This window comes from Helicoverpa armigera, chromosome 14, assembly GCF_030705265.1.
Source record: "Helicoverpa armigera isolate CAAS_96S chromosome 14, ASM3070526v1, whole genome shotgun sequence".
Lineage (NCBI taxonomy): Eukaryota > Metazoa > Arthropoda > Insecta > Lepidoptera > Noctuidae > Helicoverpa > Helicoverpa armigera.
In genome coordinates this window covers 1,982,420-1,996,875 of record NC_087133.1, presented here as the reverse complement: position 1 = coordinate 1,996,875, position 14,456 = coordinate 1,982,420, and the positions used below count along the sequence as shown (strand labels likewise).

Below are 14,456 nucleotides of genomic sequence, written 5' to 3'. Positions count from 1 at the left end.
TGCGACTTCAGTAGTGCTCGCCTTCTTCTTGTAGTGAAGCAGATGATGGTGTGATGCAGTGCAGCCCTCGATTCCACATCTCTTCTTCTGACATCTGTGTCCGTGCTGACGATGGCGGAGGCAGCGAACTTGTGGCAGTCTAGCGATCGGTGTCCATCCATCTCGCAGATGCGGCACTTCGATGCGGGCTTCTTGTCTATAGTGGTGTGTGTTCTCTGCGTCACACGTCTAAGTCCAGTAGCTTCACTGATGTTTTCAGGCGGTGCAAACGCGCTGCAGTAGCGAGCTTGTTCGGTGATGAAGTCACTGAAGAGACCCAAGTCCGGCGTTGACTGGTACTTCTCAGTATATGTCTTGTACCACTGTACACGTAGCGAGTTCGGCAGCTTCTCTGTGAGGATGCGCATAAGCTCGGCGTTCATGAGGTAGTGTTCCTTTTTCAGCGCTCGCAGTGTGACGATGCCACTTCGTACACGGCTGGCGAAAGTGCAGATGTCCTTCGGTGCTTCTCCGCAGCGTGGCAGCCCGCGCAGTCTGTCTGTCTCCGATTGCGCTATTGAGTCGGGGCGGCCAAACTGAAGCTCCAACTCCTTCATGATGTCATCCGGCCTGGCGTTGCCGATAAGCTCGGAACTAACTGTGTCAAGCGCTCTTCCTCGCAGGCTTCTTCTCAGCCTCGCCGTATTTTCCACATCGTTGAAATATGGTCGCGTTGTCTCATAGATGGCGCGGAACGATAGCCATTCTGTATGCAATCCACTAAAGTTCGGCAGCGTCATGATGACTTTCGATGCAGCAGGGTTGTGGTACACCGGTTTCTCTTCGCTTCTATTGCCGGCTAGCGATGCGATGGCGGAGGTGAGCTCCGTGATAAACTGACGGAGCCCTTCACCCCCTGCGGTATCTTCAACTGGTTTCTTCATTGATGGAAGGGCTTCAGTATTGATGGTCGTCGAGGGGGGGGGGCTCTGGTTTGTCCAGGGTACCCGGCAGTCTATGTCCTCCCTCGGCGGCGGCGTCTCTTCCAGGAGCAGTACTTATTCCACGCAGGACCGGATTCACTATAACCGCGGAGGGGGGGGGCTCGGGCAGGTCCAGGGTACCTGGTAGTCTATGTCCTCCCTCAGCGGCGGCGTCCTGCGGGTCTGGTTCCGGAGCTTCCTCCAACCAGGAACGGATGTACTCTTCATTGGAATTTCTATCATCCATATAATCGTCGTCCGATTCTTCCTCGGCCCTCTGAAGTGCTATTTGCGCTAGCTCCAACTTAATCTTCAATAAGTCTTCACGCGCATTTCTAATTTTTCTATTTGATGCCGTCGATCTGTGCGACGGTGCCTTAAGTTCGGTACGGGCGTCAACCCGGGTAGTCAACGGTACAGCTCGGTTGTATGTCTTGTCGCAAGCCTTCAGTGTTCCTCCTGAACTATATTCTTCAGCACTGGTTCCAGGCGGCCTCAGTGATGACGACGCTTCAGTCTGCATCAACGACGACGGCGCTGGTCGCTCTTCACCCCTCGCGGGTAGGGGGCGCGGTCGGTCTTCACCCTGCGGGGCAGGGGGCAGGGCGGCGCCTCACTTCCCCTCAGCTGCGGGGCAGGGTAGGTCTTCACCCCTCGGGGAGGGGGCTGCTCACTCCCTCGGTGGTGGTTGGAGAGAACGGCGGCTGGTCGTGCACGATGGGGTGTGCGGCGGCCCGGTCTGGCGTCGATGATCCAGGCTTGAGCGGCTCTTCCTTGCGATCTTGTCACAGGCATACTCGCTGTTTACAACTCTTCAGTATCTTCAGCTGAAGTTCCTGGCTCGCTTCCCAGGCGATCCGGGTCGCAAGGACCAAACGGATGTGCGGGACGGACGTAGCTCAGAAGCAGGTACTATGGGGTGGCTTCGAGACGTTGACGCCCCGTCGGTCGCTGGTTCTTGGACGTCTGGGCGAGTGGACTGTATTTACGATGTGGCGAGAAACAGGAATTTCAGAAACAAGAATACGTTTAGACGGGTTTTAGACTTTCTGCTACTATAGGTTCAGGAATGCCGGTGAAATAATAAGTCTTCATATATTTTTCAGGAGTCTTGAAGGGACGAGCTTCGACGCACTTACCATACTATAATTACACTATTTACTTTTCACTATTTACTTGTTATACTATCAAAAAATCCATACCGATGACTACGATTTGTACGGCGGCGCTTGCGCACCGAATGAGCTCGAAACTTTACCGTGACGAGCACCTCGATTTCTCGTCCCTCCGACCAACTCAGTTTTATTGACCTTTCAATTTAACAGCCGTATTACAAACAATTGGTACATGATATCATTACAGGACACATGGCGTCAGACGCCCCATGACGTGCGCTACTGAACTATACCACACACACCCTGCATACCTTCAGGGCTGAAATACTATAGCCGAATAACTATAAAAAACTATGTGAAATCGGCCCTTATGTGAAGATTATCTCGAGATAAAAAACAAACTATGGGGGGTATCTCGATACGAAAGGTAGTGTGTGTTAGGGCATTTCATGGGCTATCTGGCGATAGTAATCCTAACAATGTGACCTAAGCCCTAGTATTGTTAATTTGCATGTGAAATGAAAGTCAAAACACAAACATTATTTATTGTTCTATAACTTAAACTATTAACAATATTTCTATAAATTAAGTTAGTTTTTATACAATGAGACCTAGGCTTTCAGTTAAACACTATTTCACTAATGAAAGTCTAGGATTTTTGCTATCGAGAAATGTTTACATGGGTAAATCAGGCCTTAAACGGCAGAACTATTAGGTTTATTATACATAATTAGGTAGGTTAAGGTTACCGCTACAAAACTATTACAATTTGGCATCAAAAAACACTATAATTTACAAATTAAAGCACTATCAAAATCTGAACACAATTCTATAACAATTTAGAAGGAGGGTGCACGTGAAAAACATACCTTGGCGCGGCTCACGGCACTTTTTGCTCATTACCCTCATCACAAAATTGTTAGAGTATAAATAGTAACGCGCATACACGAACACTCAGGCATTATGATTTTGCACTCGCGGCGCACGGATGCGTCTGTCGCGAACAGTTTATTTTTAATTATTTTCGAACTAAAAGGTTAACCACCTCAAACCGCTTCCCACACGTTTACAAGCATTTCTGCATAAACACAGGCTTCCGTCGAAAACCCATAATTTTTCCGCACCCATATCTATTAACTGAATAGTCTTTTAATTTAATTAATCACTTGTTTTGGTTACCTTTATGGAAAGTTCTACTAATTGATAGATCATCGGTTTGACAAAGCCAATTGCATTAATGTTATTTTTGCCACTTTCAAAGTATGCAGCATCAAATATTGATATGTAGCAAAGTAATATACCAAAACTAAATACCAAAAAACAGCTTTTGAAAATTACAATTTTCAAAAAGTTTTATTTTATTTAGTTTTTTATTCACTATGACCGTTTCATCATTCAAAATTTGCGAAACGAAATTATATTATTTTATCTAAATAAAATGTTCCATTACGATACAATTTTGACAGTCCAGATTCAAACCCTATAATTATAGGCATGAAATTCTTTATAACACTTCTATTTTCGAGATTAATTCCGAGAGATGGAACATCACTCCTTGCTACAGCTATGTCTAAGAAATATAGTGTATTCGAAAACAGCGTTCTGTTGTTTCAGTATTACGTAGAGGAGCAGTCCATTATTGCACACTGCTACGATCCTTAAAGGAAACATAGCTATGAGGGACCATAGAGTTTATAACTTATACTATAGACTCTTTTCTTTTACCACAAAAAAACAGATGACTTGACAACCTCCTCGGATATAAATATAAAAAACAAGAATTTTCAAAAAAATCTAAGAAAAATGTTCACTTGACTTACTTTTGTTTTTGCATTCACAATCCATGCTTAGTTAATAAGAAAAAAAATATTAGGTATACAAATGTCGCATTTATGTACCTTTGTCGCCCGCATCGAAGCGAAAACGAATCACTATGTTTTACAAACCAATTACAAATCAACAAAGTATTAATATTTTTATCGACATTGTTTACGTTTATCGATAAGATTAATTTAAACAACGTCTACGCACTACTTATGCTTGTATAGTGTACTATATTATGCGCGTTTGTGCTCGTAGCCTCCGTGGCGCAATTGGCTAGCGCGTTCGGCTGTTAACCGAAAGGTTGGTGGTTCGAGCCCACCCGGGGGCGCAGTCTTTTTGCAATATAGCAAAAAAATTGACATATAAGAATATTTAAGAAAGTAATTAAAAAAAATCAGAGTATAATAAAATTAATAATAATAGTGTTGCCATGTCATATTTTGCCGCATAATCATGCTTTATACAATTAAATATGCCTTCAGTATTTTTACCAAATCCATAAAATAAACTGTCCCGTAAAATAAGGCGACCTGTTTGTTGATGTCTAAATAATGGCTTAAAAACAAATGAAGCGCAAACACAAGTTTTATTATGAAAAAATTTTAACTAAATGGCCAAAGAAATTCTTCAACATATATTTTGACTTATTAAATAAAAGCCTAATGTCCCTGGTTACGTTACTGCAAAACTGTTACATCAAAGTACACACGTTTTTGTATAAGAAGGCTTAGCTTGCAAATCCTAGTCAAATCTCATTTACACCCATTTTACTTACGGCACAAATATTTTTTAGGGAAATGTATGACAAATGTGACTGTTATACCTACTCATATTGTTACTTATTTGTTTAGTCAGTTTATTATTCTTTATTAAATGGATACATTTTTTTTATGATTTAAAGTCGTTTTGTAGATTTTTTTTCTGCGTAATGTGGTAATTTTCATTACAATATGCATTCGCAGCACACTGAATCGCTTATGACTTTCTAAACAACTAGGTACATCCTAAACGAGGTTTAAACTCCAATTTTGATTATAATATTATTAAATACAGAATAAGAACATAAAACTTTTTGAATGTAATTTATCAGTTTATCCAACTTTCTTTATCAAATCAAACGAAATCTAATATTTCTTTACGTGATAAGTGTTAACTTGTAACTTTGTCAAAAAGTGTGTTTTGACACTTTATCAAACTGTGTTATAGATTTTATTGTTTTCGTACGTGATAAGAGTTTGATTTTCGGTTTGGTAATCGAATAAAAAAAACTTACCTATAAGTAAATCAAATTAGCAAGGTACCTGATATGGTTAAAAAAACAGTTATACATTTTTTGGGTGCTAGCGATCAATAGTTGTAAGTATTTTCTACTTGCCTGAGTTTTTCTTGGTGAAATTGTGAAAGTGACTACTCTATCAAACTACCTATTCAGGCTTTGCCTAAGTATGTATCGACATATACAAAATTAAATAATAGCAACATGGATGCTTAAGTACTCAATAAGACTGCTGCTTTACATATCGACATAATATCATAATTAAATAGATGAATTACATATTTCTGAAGGCCTTTATGTATAGGTAATGTATCAATAGAAGAAAAAATATTGATACTTAAATTCCTAAAACTTTGAGTGTAACCGGATATTTAAATCATATACTAAAGCATATTTGCAACTATGTTAAATTCACATGCATAGGTACTATGACGGGTCGCCAGTTTCTTTTAACGAGTTGTTTTGTAGGCCAATTAACTACCACGCACGAACCGTAGGTACTCGAAGCTTAACCTTTTTCACTAACAAATAACAATTATTTAATATATTCCAAGAATCGTAAATATCATTCTAACCAATTAATTAATTTAATACAACAATAGACACTTAAAATAACCTCGATGGCTCAACAAATAAACATTTTGAAATAACTTCTCATTGTTTTCACAATTTCAAAAATAAATAATTTAGTATTATTCAAAATAATAACGTTTACCTATTCAAAGCTTGAATTGGTGAATAGGTAATTAATTATTTTAGTTTACAACGTGGTAAAGGTTGACTTATAAAAAAAAATATCTCTTACCTATCTAACTAAGAATGTGCGATTGGCCTAAATTCTATATAATTAAATATTAAAAAAAATAAATAAAAAAAAATGATTACTAGAAAAGTTCGTTTGTTAGTTTCTTAGAATATTTTTTCAGAACTAGACTAGCAGTTCCCGACGGTTTCAATGACATCTCAAACATATTTTATATTCGAGTGCCGACAGTAATTCTTCTATATATTTCTGTTCAACTGGCACACTACCATAACTTTTAAACATTTATCTATTATTCTATTCTTTTTAAGTGTTTAAGTCTAGACCAGGAAAAACCCTAAGCTAAATGGCACAAGTAGGTAATATTCCCAATGGTATCTTTCTAGGAACAACCCTTAATAGTCTTTTAACAATACCCTGAGGAACAAAGTTACGTATCCTATAGGTTATATACTAGCAATGCAACACGACAAGGTTTTTAAACGAATGTAAAAATATAGTTAGTGCGTCTAACAGTGGCATTTTTAAAGGTTTTCATATGAATTTGCCTATAAACTGGTTCAAGGGTTACACTTGACTAAATTCAGTGCCCTAATTAGGTTTCAAAATGGTTTAATGAAACCTACCTTCCTAAATACAGTTACATTTGTCTGAATTTAGAGACTGAATGATGCAGTTACTAAATTCAATACATACACAAGGTAGACATACATACATACAGAAGGTAGGTACATAAGGCTACTGAATTTAGTCAAGTGTAATAAGCCCTGTAGTCTGCATTTGCTTAGAAGTGGCTTCCACTAGCGGTTCAACCCGCCTCCCTGAGAGAACTTCTTCCCGCACCCGGTTAAAAAATGTCTTAATATGACGTCATCATATTATGACGAACTAATAAAAGTAGATTATTATCTGACTATTTGAACCAACGTCATATGGTGACCATAAATCAGGGGAATGTTTGTAAAAGATATTAAATGTAACATTTAATGGCGTCGTAAATATAGGAATCGTTATGGACTTCGGTAATCATTGGCTCTATCATTTGTAATCATAATATCATAATAAAACTTCTATGCCAAGTTAATTGTCACCACTAACAAACTCGTATTTTGTACTGAAGTTTCATAGTTCAGCGTGCTGTTAGACTTTATTGCTAAAAGTGGGACATACAGATATATATTTTAATGTATTTTTACAAGCTTGCTTCTACAAGTCGTTTGACTGGGTCTCGGGAAAACTACATGCACCCTGATAAATAGCAGATATAGCCTCCCTTGATGAATATCAAACGACTATCTAACATTAAAATATTTTTTGTTACAAGAACAAACCGAACCAAATATTCGGTAGATTTGCGAGTTTAAGCAAATAAACAGCCTCCAGCTTTATAAAATTAGTACACATGATGCATTTGTCTTTATTTAAGGAACTTTGTTCCTTATTCTTAATCCGTATTTTTTTACTTGCTAATACATGTGCAATTTCAATTTAGAAGAAATAAGTAGCAAACGAAATTAATGAACAAAAAACCGATGCTTTAAAACAAGTATATTAAACAAATGAAAAGCATTTAATTATAGTTATAACAGGTAATCGGTGACAAAGGTCGTGAACTTCCATGTAATGCCATTTATTATTCATTAATAAGCAGCAATTTTATGACGTGCAGTGCATTGGGGTAGGTCTGCACGATACCGTAGTGTTTAACATAGAGTTATTAAAATAATCAGAGGGTTGTTTGGTCGAATATTTTTGCAATTTTTGTAAGTTATTTTTGTAGGATACAAGAAAATGCTTCTTGGTAACGCTTAAGTTAGTCTCATAAACATAATCTTTAAAAGTGTCTAAGGCTGTGTATGACTTGAAAATTGGTGCTGACAGCTACGCTCACAGATTTTCTAACAGACCTCGGATTGAGATCTATGCTTATTCAAAAACGCTTGTATACATTATTGGCAGTTGGTAGTTATTGTGGGCATTTTTGGCAGTTGGTACTGTTGGTCATAGTGCAGTCATGATAAATATAAAACCAGTCTAAACACCATTCTTTCCGTAGCTATGATGGTAAAGCTAGACGGCGTCAAACATTGCACCACATTAATAAATCAAGTTATAGCTCATCTAAGTTTAAATGACGCCAATCATTCACAATGCTTAGAGACCACATACCGGCTATTTCACCCGAAAAAGGGGTAACATCAGCCAGTACCGATAATAAATAATCCTCTCAAGCATTCAACCAACCACTCCTAAAAACGATACAATTCCAATAAACACATTTAGAAGACACCAGACATTTTTTAATCTGACAACACAGTTTTAAAGGCAATATAGCCGCTTGAAAGCGCTCGTCGAGTTCCGACGGCGACTGGCCATTTCCGATCGTACGGCCAACAATACGGGCATAACTGTCAGCTTTAATCTTAAACGCTGTTTAGACGTTGATTAAAAATTGCTGGCAACTCGTCGGTTTAGGGCTGATTCTTTTTATATTGGTGGGAGGATTTGGTTGCTTTTTAAGTGGTTTATGTTTTAAATAACGATTAATATGATTGTAAACTAATGTAGTTTAAATCGTTTTCTATCTGTCATGAAGCGGACCGTTATTTTACCCAAGTATTTGATTAAAAACATTTACACCGTACTTTATTAAGGAAAGGTTAACCTTAACTTAGTCATGGTTTAACATCAATATACCTAAACGTCCGTCACCCAGAAGATGCCTTTGCCTTAATATCTCATTAACTTAATTCTTGCTTCAATTAATGTCATCTATTTGTCCCACAGAGCAGAGAATTAACAATAGAGGTAGCAAAGCGTCGACTCTTTTAGCGAAAGTCGGCGGGTGGCGCAGTCAGCGTGGAGGTATGTGACGAATAAGCGATTGAACACGCATGCGCTTTCGCTGTACATAATGCATCCTAGAACTGGTGACAAATGAATGATAATGTGCACGTAATGTTTTCTGTTGTGTACATTTTAGTTTGACGTATTTTTAGGTTGGAATTTCAGCCTTATGTGGGCGGCCTAAGTACCAAAACTGTATGTCTATTATCGGCTCGTTTGCTCAAAATAAATGCTTTGTTAAAAGGAATTAAAGGCCAATAGAATATTCTTTGGAAATGATCTTACCATTGTTTCTATTGTACGAAAGTTTGTGAATGAGGTACTTCATAACCGACAATTATGAAACTCCGGTGCTTGATTCAATTTCATTTTGTGAGCCATTAATATTAAATGGGTTCTTAATTGAAGTAATTCTACGTACCCCATAATATGTTTTTCTTTTTACAAAAGTAGTAGTTACAAAAAATATTTTATAAAGTATCTGCGACCTCTGTTAATTCTCTACTCTGTCACATATTCTAGGAGCTAGTTAGCAAGTCACGTGCGAATTGTCAATTTTACAGTTTTATAGGAAAACACGCCATGGGTCGCTGTTACCAAGCATACGTTTGCATACTGATTCCTTCATTTCCATTACTTTTTCCATGAAATTGAGTATTTTTTTAAATATATTTCGTAGAACATTCAACGCAGGGTTAGTAAATTAGTTTCCTGAAGCATTGTCAAGGCTAATTTCGTGGTAGTTATAATAATTAATTAAGATATTATTTATTATACAATTTAAAGGAAAACTGTACTTAGTTATTCAGGGATTTTTTGTTAATAAAAAATATGTTGAAAGTTTCACATAAAAAGTAGCCTAAAACATTCTTCGAGAAATGGGCTATGTAACAATGAAATTTAATTTTGAACATTGAAATATTATTTTTTTTCAAATTGGACCATTATTTCATGACATAAGCGAGCTTAAAGAAACGAACAAACTCTTCAGTTAAATTAATATAAGTAGGAGAGGTAGATAGTTTACTTGTTTTACTTTCCCATTGTATGTCAAATAATAAGTACATACATGTGTATTATCGATTAGAAGTTTTTATGAACACAAAGCGCATGCAATTCTAACATTAATTTGCTAACGCATACCGATGGAAATATTTTTATTATGATCACACGAGTGAGGAATTAGATATAGGAATAAACCTAGCTATATAAATCATGTATTATTTATATGCAGTAAATTATTATTGATGGTTTCAAAAAGTGCTTCGGTAGCTTCTCAATTTATCTTAATATTTTAATCTTTTTGAACATACATAAAATTAAGGAATCAGTGAAATTGCTGGTTAGTAAGACAAAAATTGCACGAAAACGTTGACATATTAATACATATACATAACTTTCTGAATTATTAATATAATTTTGCCCTCGAGCATTAATAATGATAACCTACGATACTCGGCAAGAGTGTAGCTCCCTTCAGTGTTCTGTCCCTCTAATGAGGATTCTTTAAAATCGGTTCAGTAGTTTCGAAGCCGCAGTAATTAAATAACAAACAAACAAAAAGTATTTCCTCTTTATTATATTAGTATAGATAATCACCATAATACAATTATTCTAACTACATAAGAAACTTCACGCCAACTGAACTTAACAGGGAACAAATAACCAATAGAAAAAAAAATACATTTGAAAATCTCTTTCCACGTATAATCCGATGAGCAATTGTTTCCAATGAGAAGTTTACACACGTTCATACAAAGGGTATCTTAATATAGGGCTCCGGGGAAATCTTATGCATCCATAGATACATCCATTTATCAGGGTTTGTAGCAAACTGATTGGATTGTACCTTGGTTTTTGTAGGTATTAAGGCAGATTTTGTGTGAAATTGATGGTTTTTCGTTTTTACTTATTTGGGAGAGAGAATAAGTACATACTTTGAGGATTTCTATGGTGGGTTGCCCCATGAAACTTTAGGTAACCGTAACTAGCCGTCAGATTATCGCCCATTGGTGACATCAACGATTCGGAATTTGTAGATTTTTTCGGCTGGTTATCGTTATAGCTACATGGTGCTATCCACCCTTGAGTAAAAAAACATAGAATCTCGTAATTTAAAAATAAACCGTTTCTTTATACTTAATTGAACAACAACAACACATTTCTCCTTATGTTTCAAACTTACGTCATTTCACCTAATTATATCTTACAGCATACTCCATCTAGCTATAATTTTATGCATTCTGAATTCCAATCTTTCTTCTTGTTGTATCTTTTACGTGTTTCTTGTAGTTAGTATTTCAGTAGACTTTAGATGAAGTAGTTATTTCTTAGAGCTAACGCAGATCTTAAAAACAAATAGTGTACTGCCACTGTAATATCAACCTTAACTATATTTAAATATAGATCAGATTTGATAAAAATGGTCTGCTTGCATGATCCTCAAGGAAAGCTTGAGGTTCGGTTTATTTATTTTGAATTTTATTTCAATGCTATAAGGTTGATGTTACTTTGTCAATGCTAAACTAAAATCTGCATCGGCTCTTACGTTCTATACTTGAGTAGTGTGTATTGTTTTTCAGACTTTGCAAGAACTTTTTTCACATATCTACTTATAGGTAATATTTAAGACTGTTAAGACCTTAATCTGTCACAGCTGTTCTGTCTTTTCTGTATTAAACCAATCTTGCCACTATCCTGCAACTTTTTCTGTGTCTGACATTCCCTTATTGACTGCTGGATAAAACGTTATCTGTGAGTCTGCTAGATTAGACTGAAATATAGTGCAATGCCACTATATTTTTAACCGTGTCCTATAGGGTCAACATTATGTTATAAAATGTATTACAATTGTGGATTGGTATAAAGATTGAGGATTGTGTGATTCCGAAAACAATCATGCTTTTTTTAATTCTTCAATTTAATCAGGCTACTATACCTAACAAATATGTGCACAATATTACCTAGATTCCTAGAACGTTGATAAAGCCGACCTAAATGTTGTAATGCAGAGGTCAGGTGGTCACTTACTATCGACTCCTCTCTATGATTGTATTAGCGACACACTCAGACTTAATGCATCTCTTGTTTGTAAAGACGGGAGCGAAGTGCAGTTGCTATAGGTATGGGGAGTCACGTGTGATATACCAGGAACTGGGAATATTGTTACGTTCAACGATTTAATATGGGATCAAAAGATAATGAAATAATTAAAAAAATGGCGACGGAGCAACTTTATTAAGATTCTGATAATGTATACCTACTACTAAATATGCAGTTATCTATTACTAGCGGTTTTTTATGTTAGACAACCTCAATTCATTAGGGCTATGATATCGATAGCCAATTCGGGAATTCGGGAATAGTATCCAACATTAAACCGCTGAACGAAAGATCAGTCACTAATATATTTGGTTAATACTAGTTAACTTATTTATGTGTACCATACAACACTATACCATACAGTAACTAAGAAAGATTACTAATCTTACAAAATATTGTAGAAGACAGAACTCAGTGAATGAAAGTTTTTGGCATCTATTTTCTTTCTTATAATATGTATGTTTTATTATACTTTCAGGTTCCTGCTTAAGCTACGGACATTCCTGCTGGGGAGGTAAGTGCAACTTTCCTTATTTCTCATAAGTAATTCGCCTTAATTTTTCAGTACGTGCAAAGTACAAAAAGAACGCATAAATAAACTTGAGAAATTTTAACACCCTAGCTTGCGTTAGAGTGCCTTCTATTTTCCTTGACAAATGGACCAACACTTTACACTGGAAGATTTTTTCGAATGAGCTCATTTGCTCTCTGAAAGTTAATAAGTTCAAACAAACGAGCAACAAAAGCACTCTTTAACTTTATAATATTATGTATATAAGGCATGTTACTTATATTTTAAACCTTAAATTACTACCCAAAAAGTAACTTCTGGCTCCACAACGCAACTATATATAAAATATCCCCAAATCTTAAAACACACAGATAAAAAGCCCGCCAATTCGCTCAAACGCATATCAGCGTCAATGGTCGCCGTCGTTTTTATAACAAACCGACGAACTAAGCATTATCTTGTATATTGGTCGCAGTTTAATCCAGCGGCTTATAGCCAGTAATATTGGACACTCCCATGCTCCCATGATATTATGGTATCATTACCGTTTATTGGCACTTGTGTTTTCAAATGGTATCTGTATCTTAGTTGTGCATCGGGTCATTTCGATTTGCATTAGATATGAACTGTGGTATTTTTGGTTGCGTTTGTTTTGGTTCTGGTTGTGGGTATGTAAAGGGGTTTCACATATTAATGAAGTAATTTTGGGAGTGAGTGAGTCTGTGGGTTGGAAATCATGAATTAGAACCGAATGCTTCTCAATATAATAATGTAAGGAATAAGTAACGAACATTGTTTATTTTTTATTAGCTCCTTTAATTTGGGCAAGTACGGCCCATAGAAAATACAATAGCTAAATAAAATGAATAAATAAATGAATGAAAGTTAGCAATACGTATTAACTTAATACATGCAAAGTAAAAAACATAATTTTGTCGTTAGTGAAAACATCTCATTTGAGACCAGATGTGGTAAAACTAATTTTGAAAAAAAGAAAAGTAAAAATCTAGTTTTCAGTTATCCTACAATGATTCCACCTGCAACAAATTCACTTCTACACTACTCAACTACATACTTTGATAACACTAGTTTTATATCCTTTCTCGAATCCATTTATACTTAAGATAAAAACAGTATATTACGGGGAGAAAGCAAAAAAAAACTCGTTCACCCTTTCCGAGAAACATAGATCTACTTACGATATTGAAAGTCATTGAAAAGGTCAGAAGGATGAGGAATAACTGACACTATGGAGGTTGTTCTATTTACCTATGCCTTTCGATACAACTGCGTCTATAGTAGCTGCATTTACTACCAGTAAACAAATGGAAAAGATACCCCGTTTAGCGTTTAACATAATTTTAAAGACAAAAGAATATGGAACTACATATCTTGATATCTAAGTGTGAATAGAAACAAATACAGATTTAAGAACGTTCTTCGATCAAAAACTTAAGCAAACAACACGAACTTTTATGTTATGACAAGTTCCTCCAAGTTTCGGAAGATAAGATATTTTTTTTGGATTGCGGCTGTAATTTGAACAAAGCCAAACGTTATGGGTAATCAGAAGCCAGAAAATCTTAGAACCTGTCATACCAATGAGTATAGGATTGACCGGGGAACTAACTAGCTTGTGGAGTTCAGATAGGCATTTGAGCCAAGTAAAACACTGATACTCAGCTGCATCTACATAAACTGGAAGCCGAACCCAACACATTGGGAAAAGGTTAAGCAGATGAGGTACCTATCATGCGTATTTTAACTCAGGACTTATAAATTCTAAAATATCCCGAAAACAATACCATTATCCCTTTCTCCGTGATTTAAAACTAATACGTGTCACCTGGCGACGCTTTAATACGACATCATGTGCTGATCGGTATAATCGGGGAACCAGTAATTGCTAAGGCTGTGTACACATTGGGTTACAAAGTGTTGCGTAAACAAAAATTATAGGCTGTGTTTCGGTAATGGTCTACTGGTCAGATGCCTTGGCAGTCGTTACAGGAAGTCAACAGCCAGAAAGTCTTGCAACCAGTCTTACCAACGTTCT

At 36.4% G+C, this 14,456-nt stretch overlaps 1 protein-coding gene and 1 non-coding gene across 3 annotated transcripts in view; both read left to right on the top strand.

The window, feature by feature from the left end:
• Positions 1-14,456, top strand: part of LOC110382310 (neuropeptide CCHamide-1) — a 36,772-nt gene that overhangs the window by 17,789 nt on the left and 4,527 nt on the right. Inside the window, exons 3-4 of one of the 2 annotated variants that reach the window (XM_049837267.2) lie at positions 8,728-8,805; positions 12,368-12,403. In XM_049837267.2, the coding sequence (XP_049693224.2) occupies positions 8,728-8,805; positions 12,368-12,403 (114 nt within the window). The remainder of the gene's footprint in view (positions 1-8,727; positions 8,806-12,367; positions 12,404-14,456) is intronic. The other variant, XM_049837268.2, reaches the window with a different exon arrangement.
• Positions 4,156-4,229, top strand: Trnan-guu (transfer RNA asparagine (anticodon GUU)). The gene has a single exon. It is a non-coding gene; the product is annotated as a tRNA-Asn (tRNA).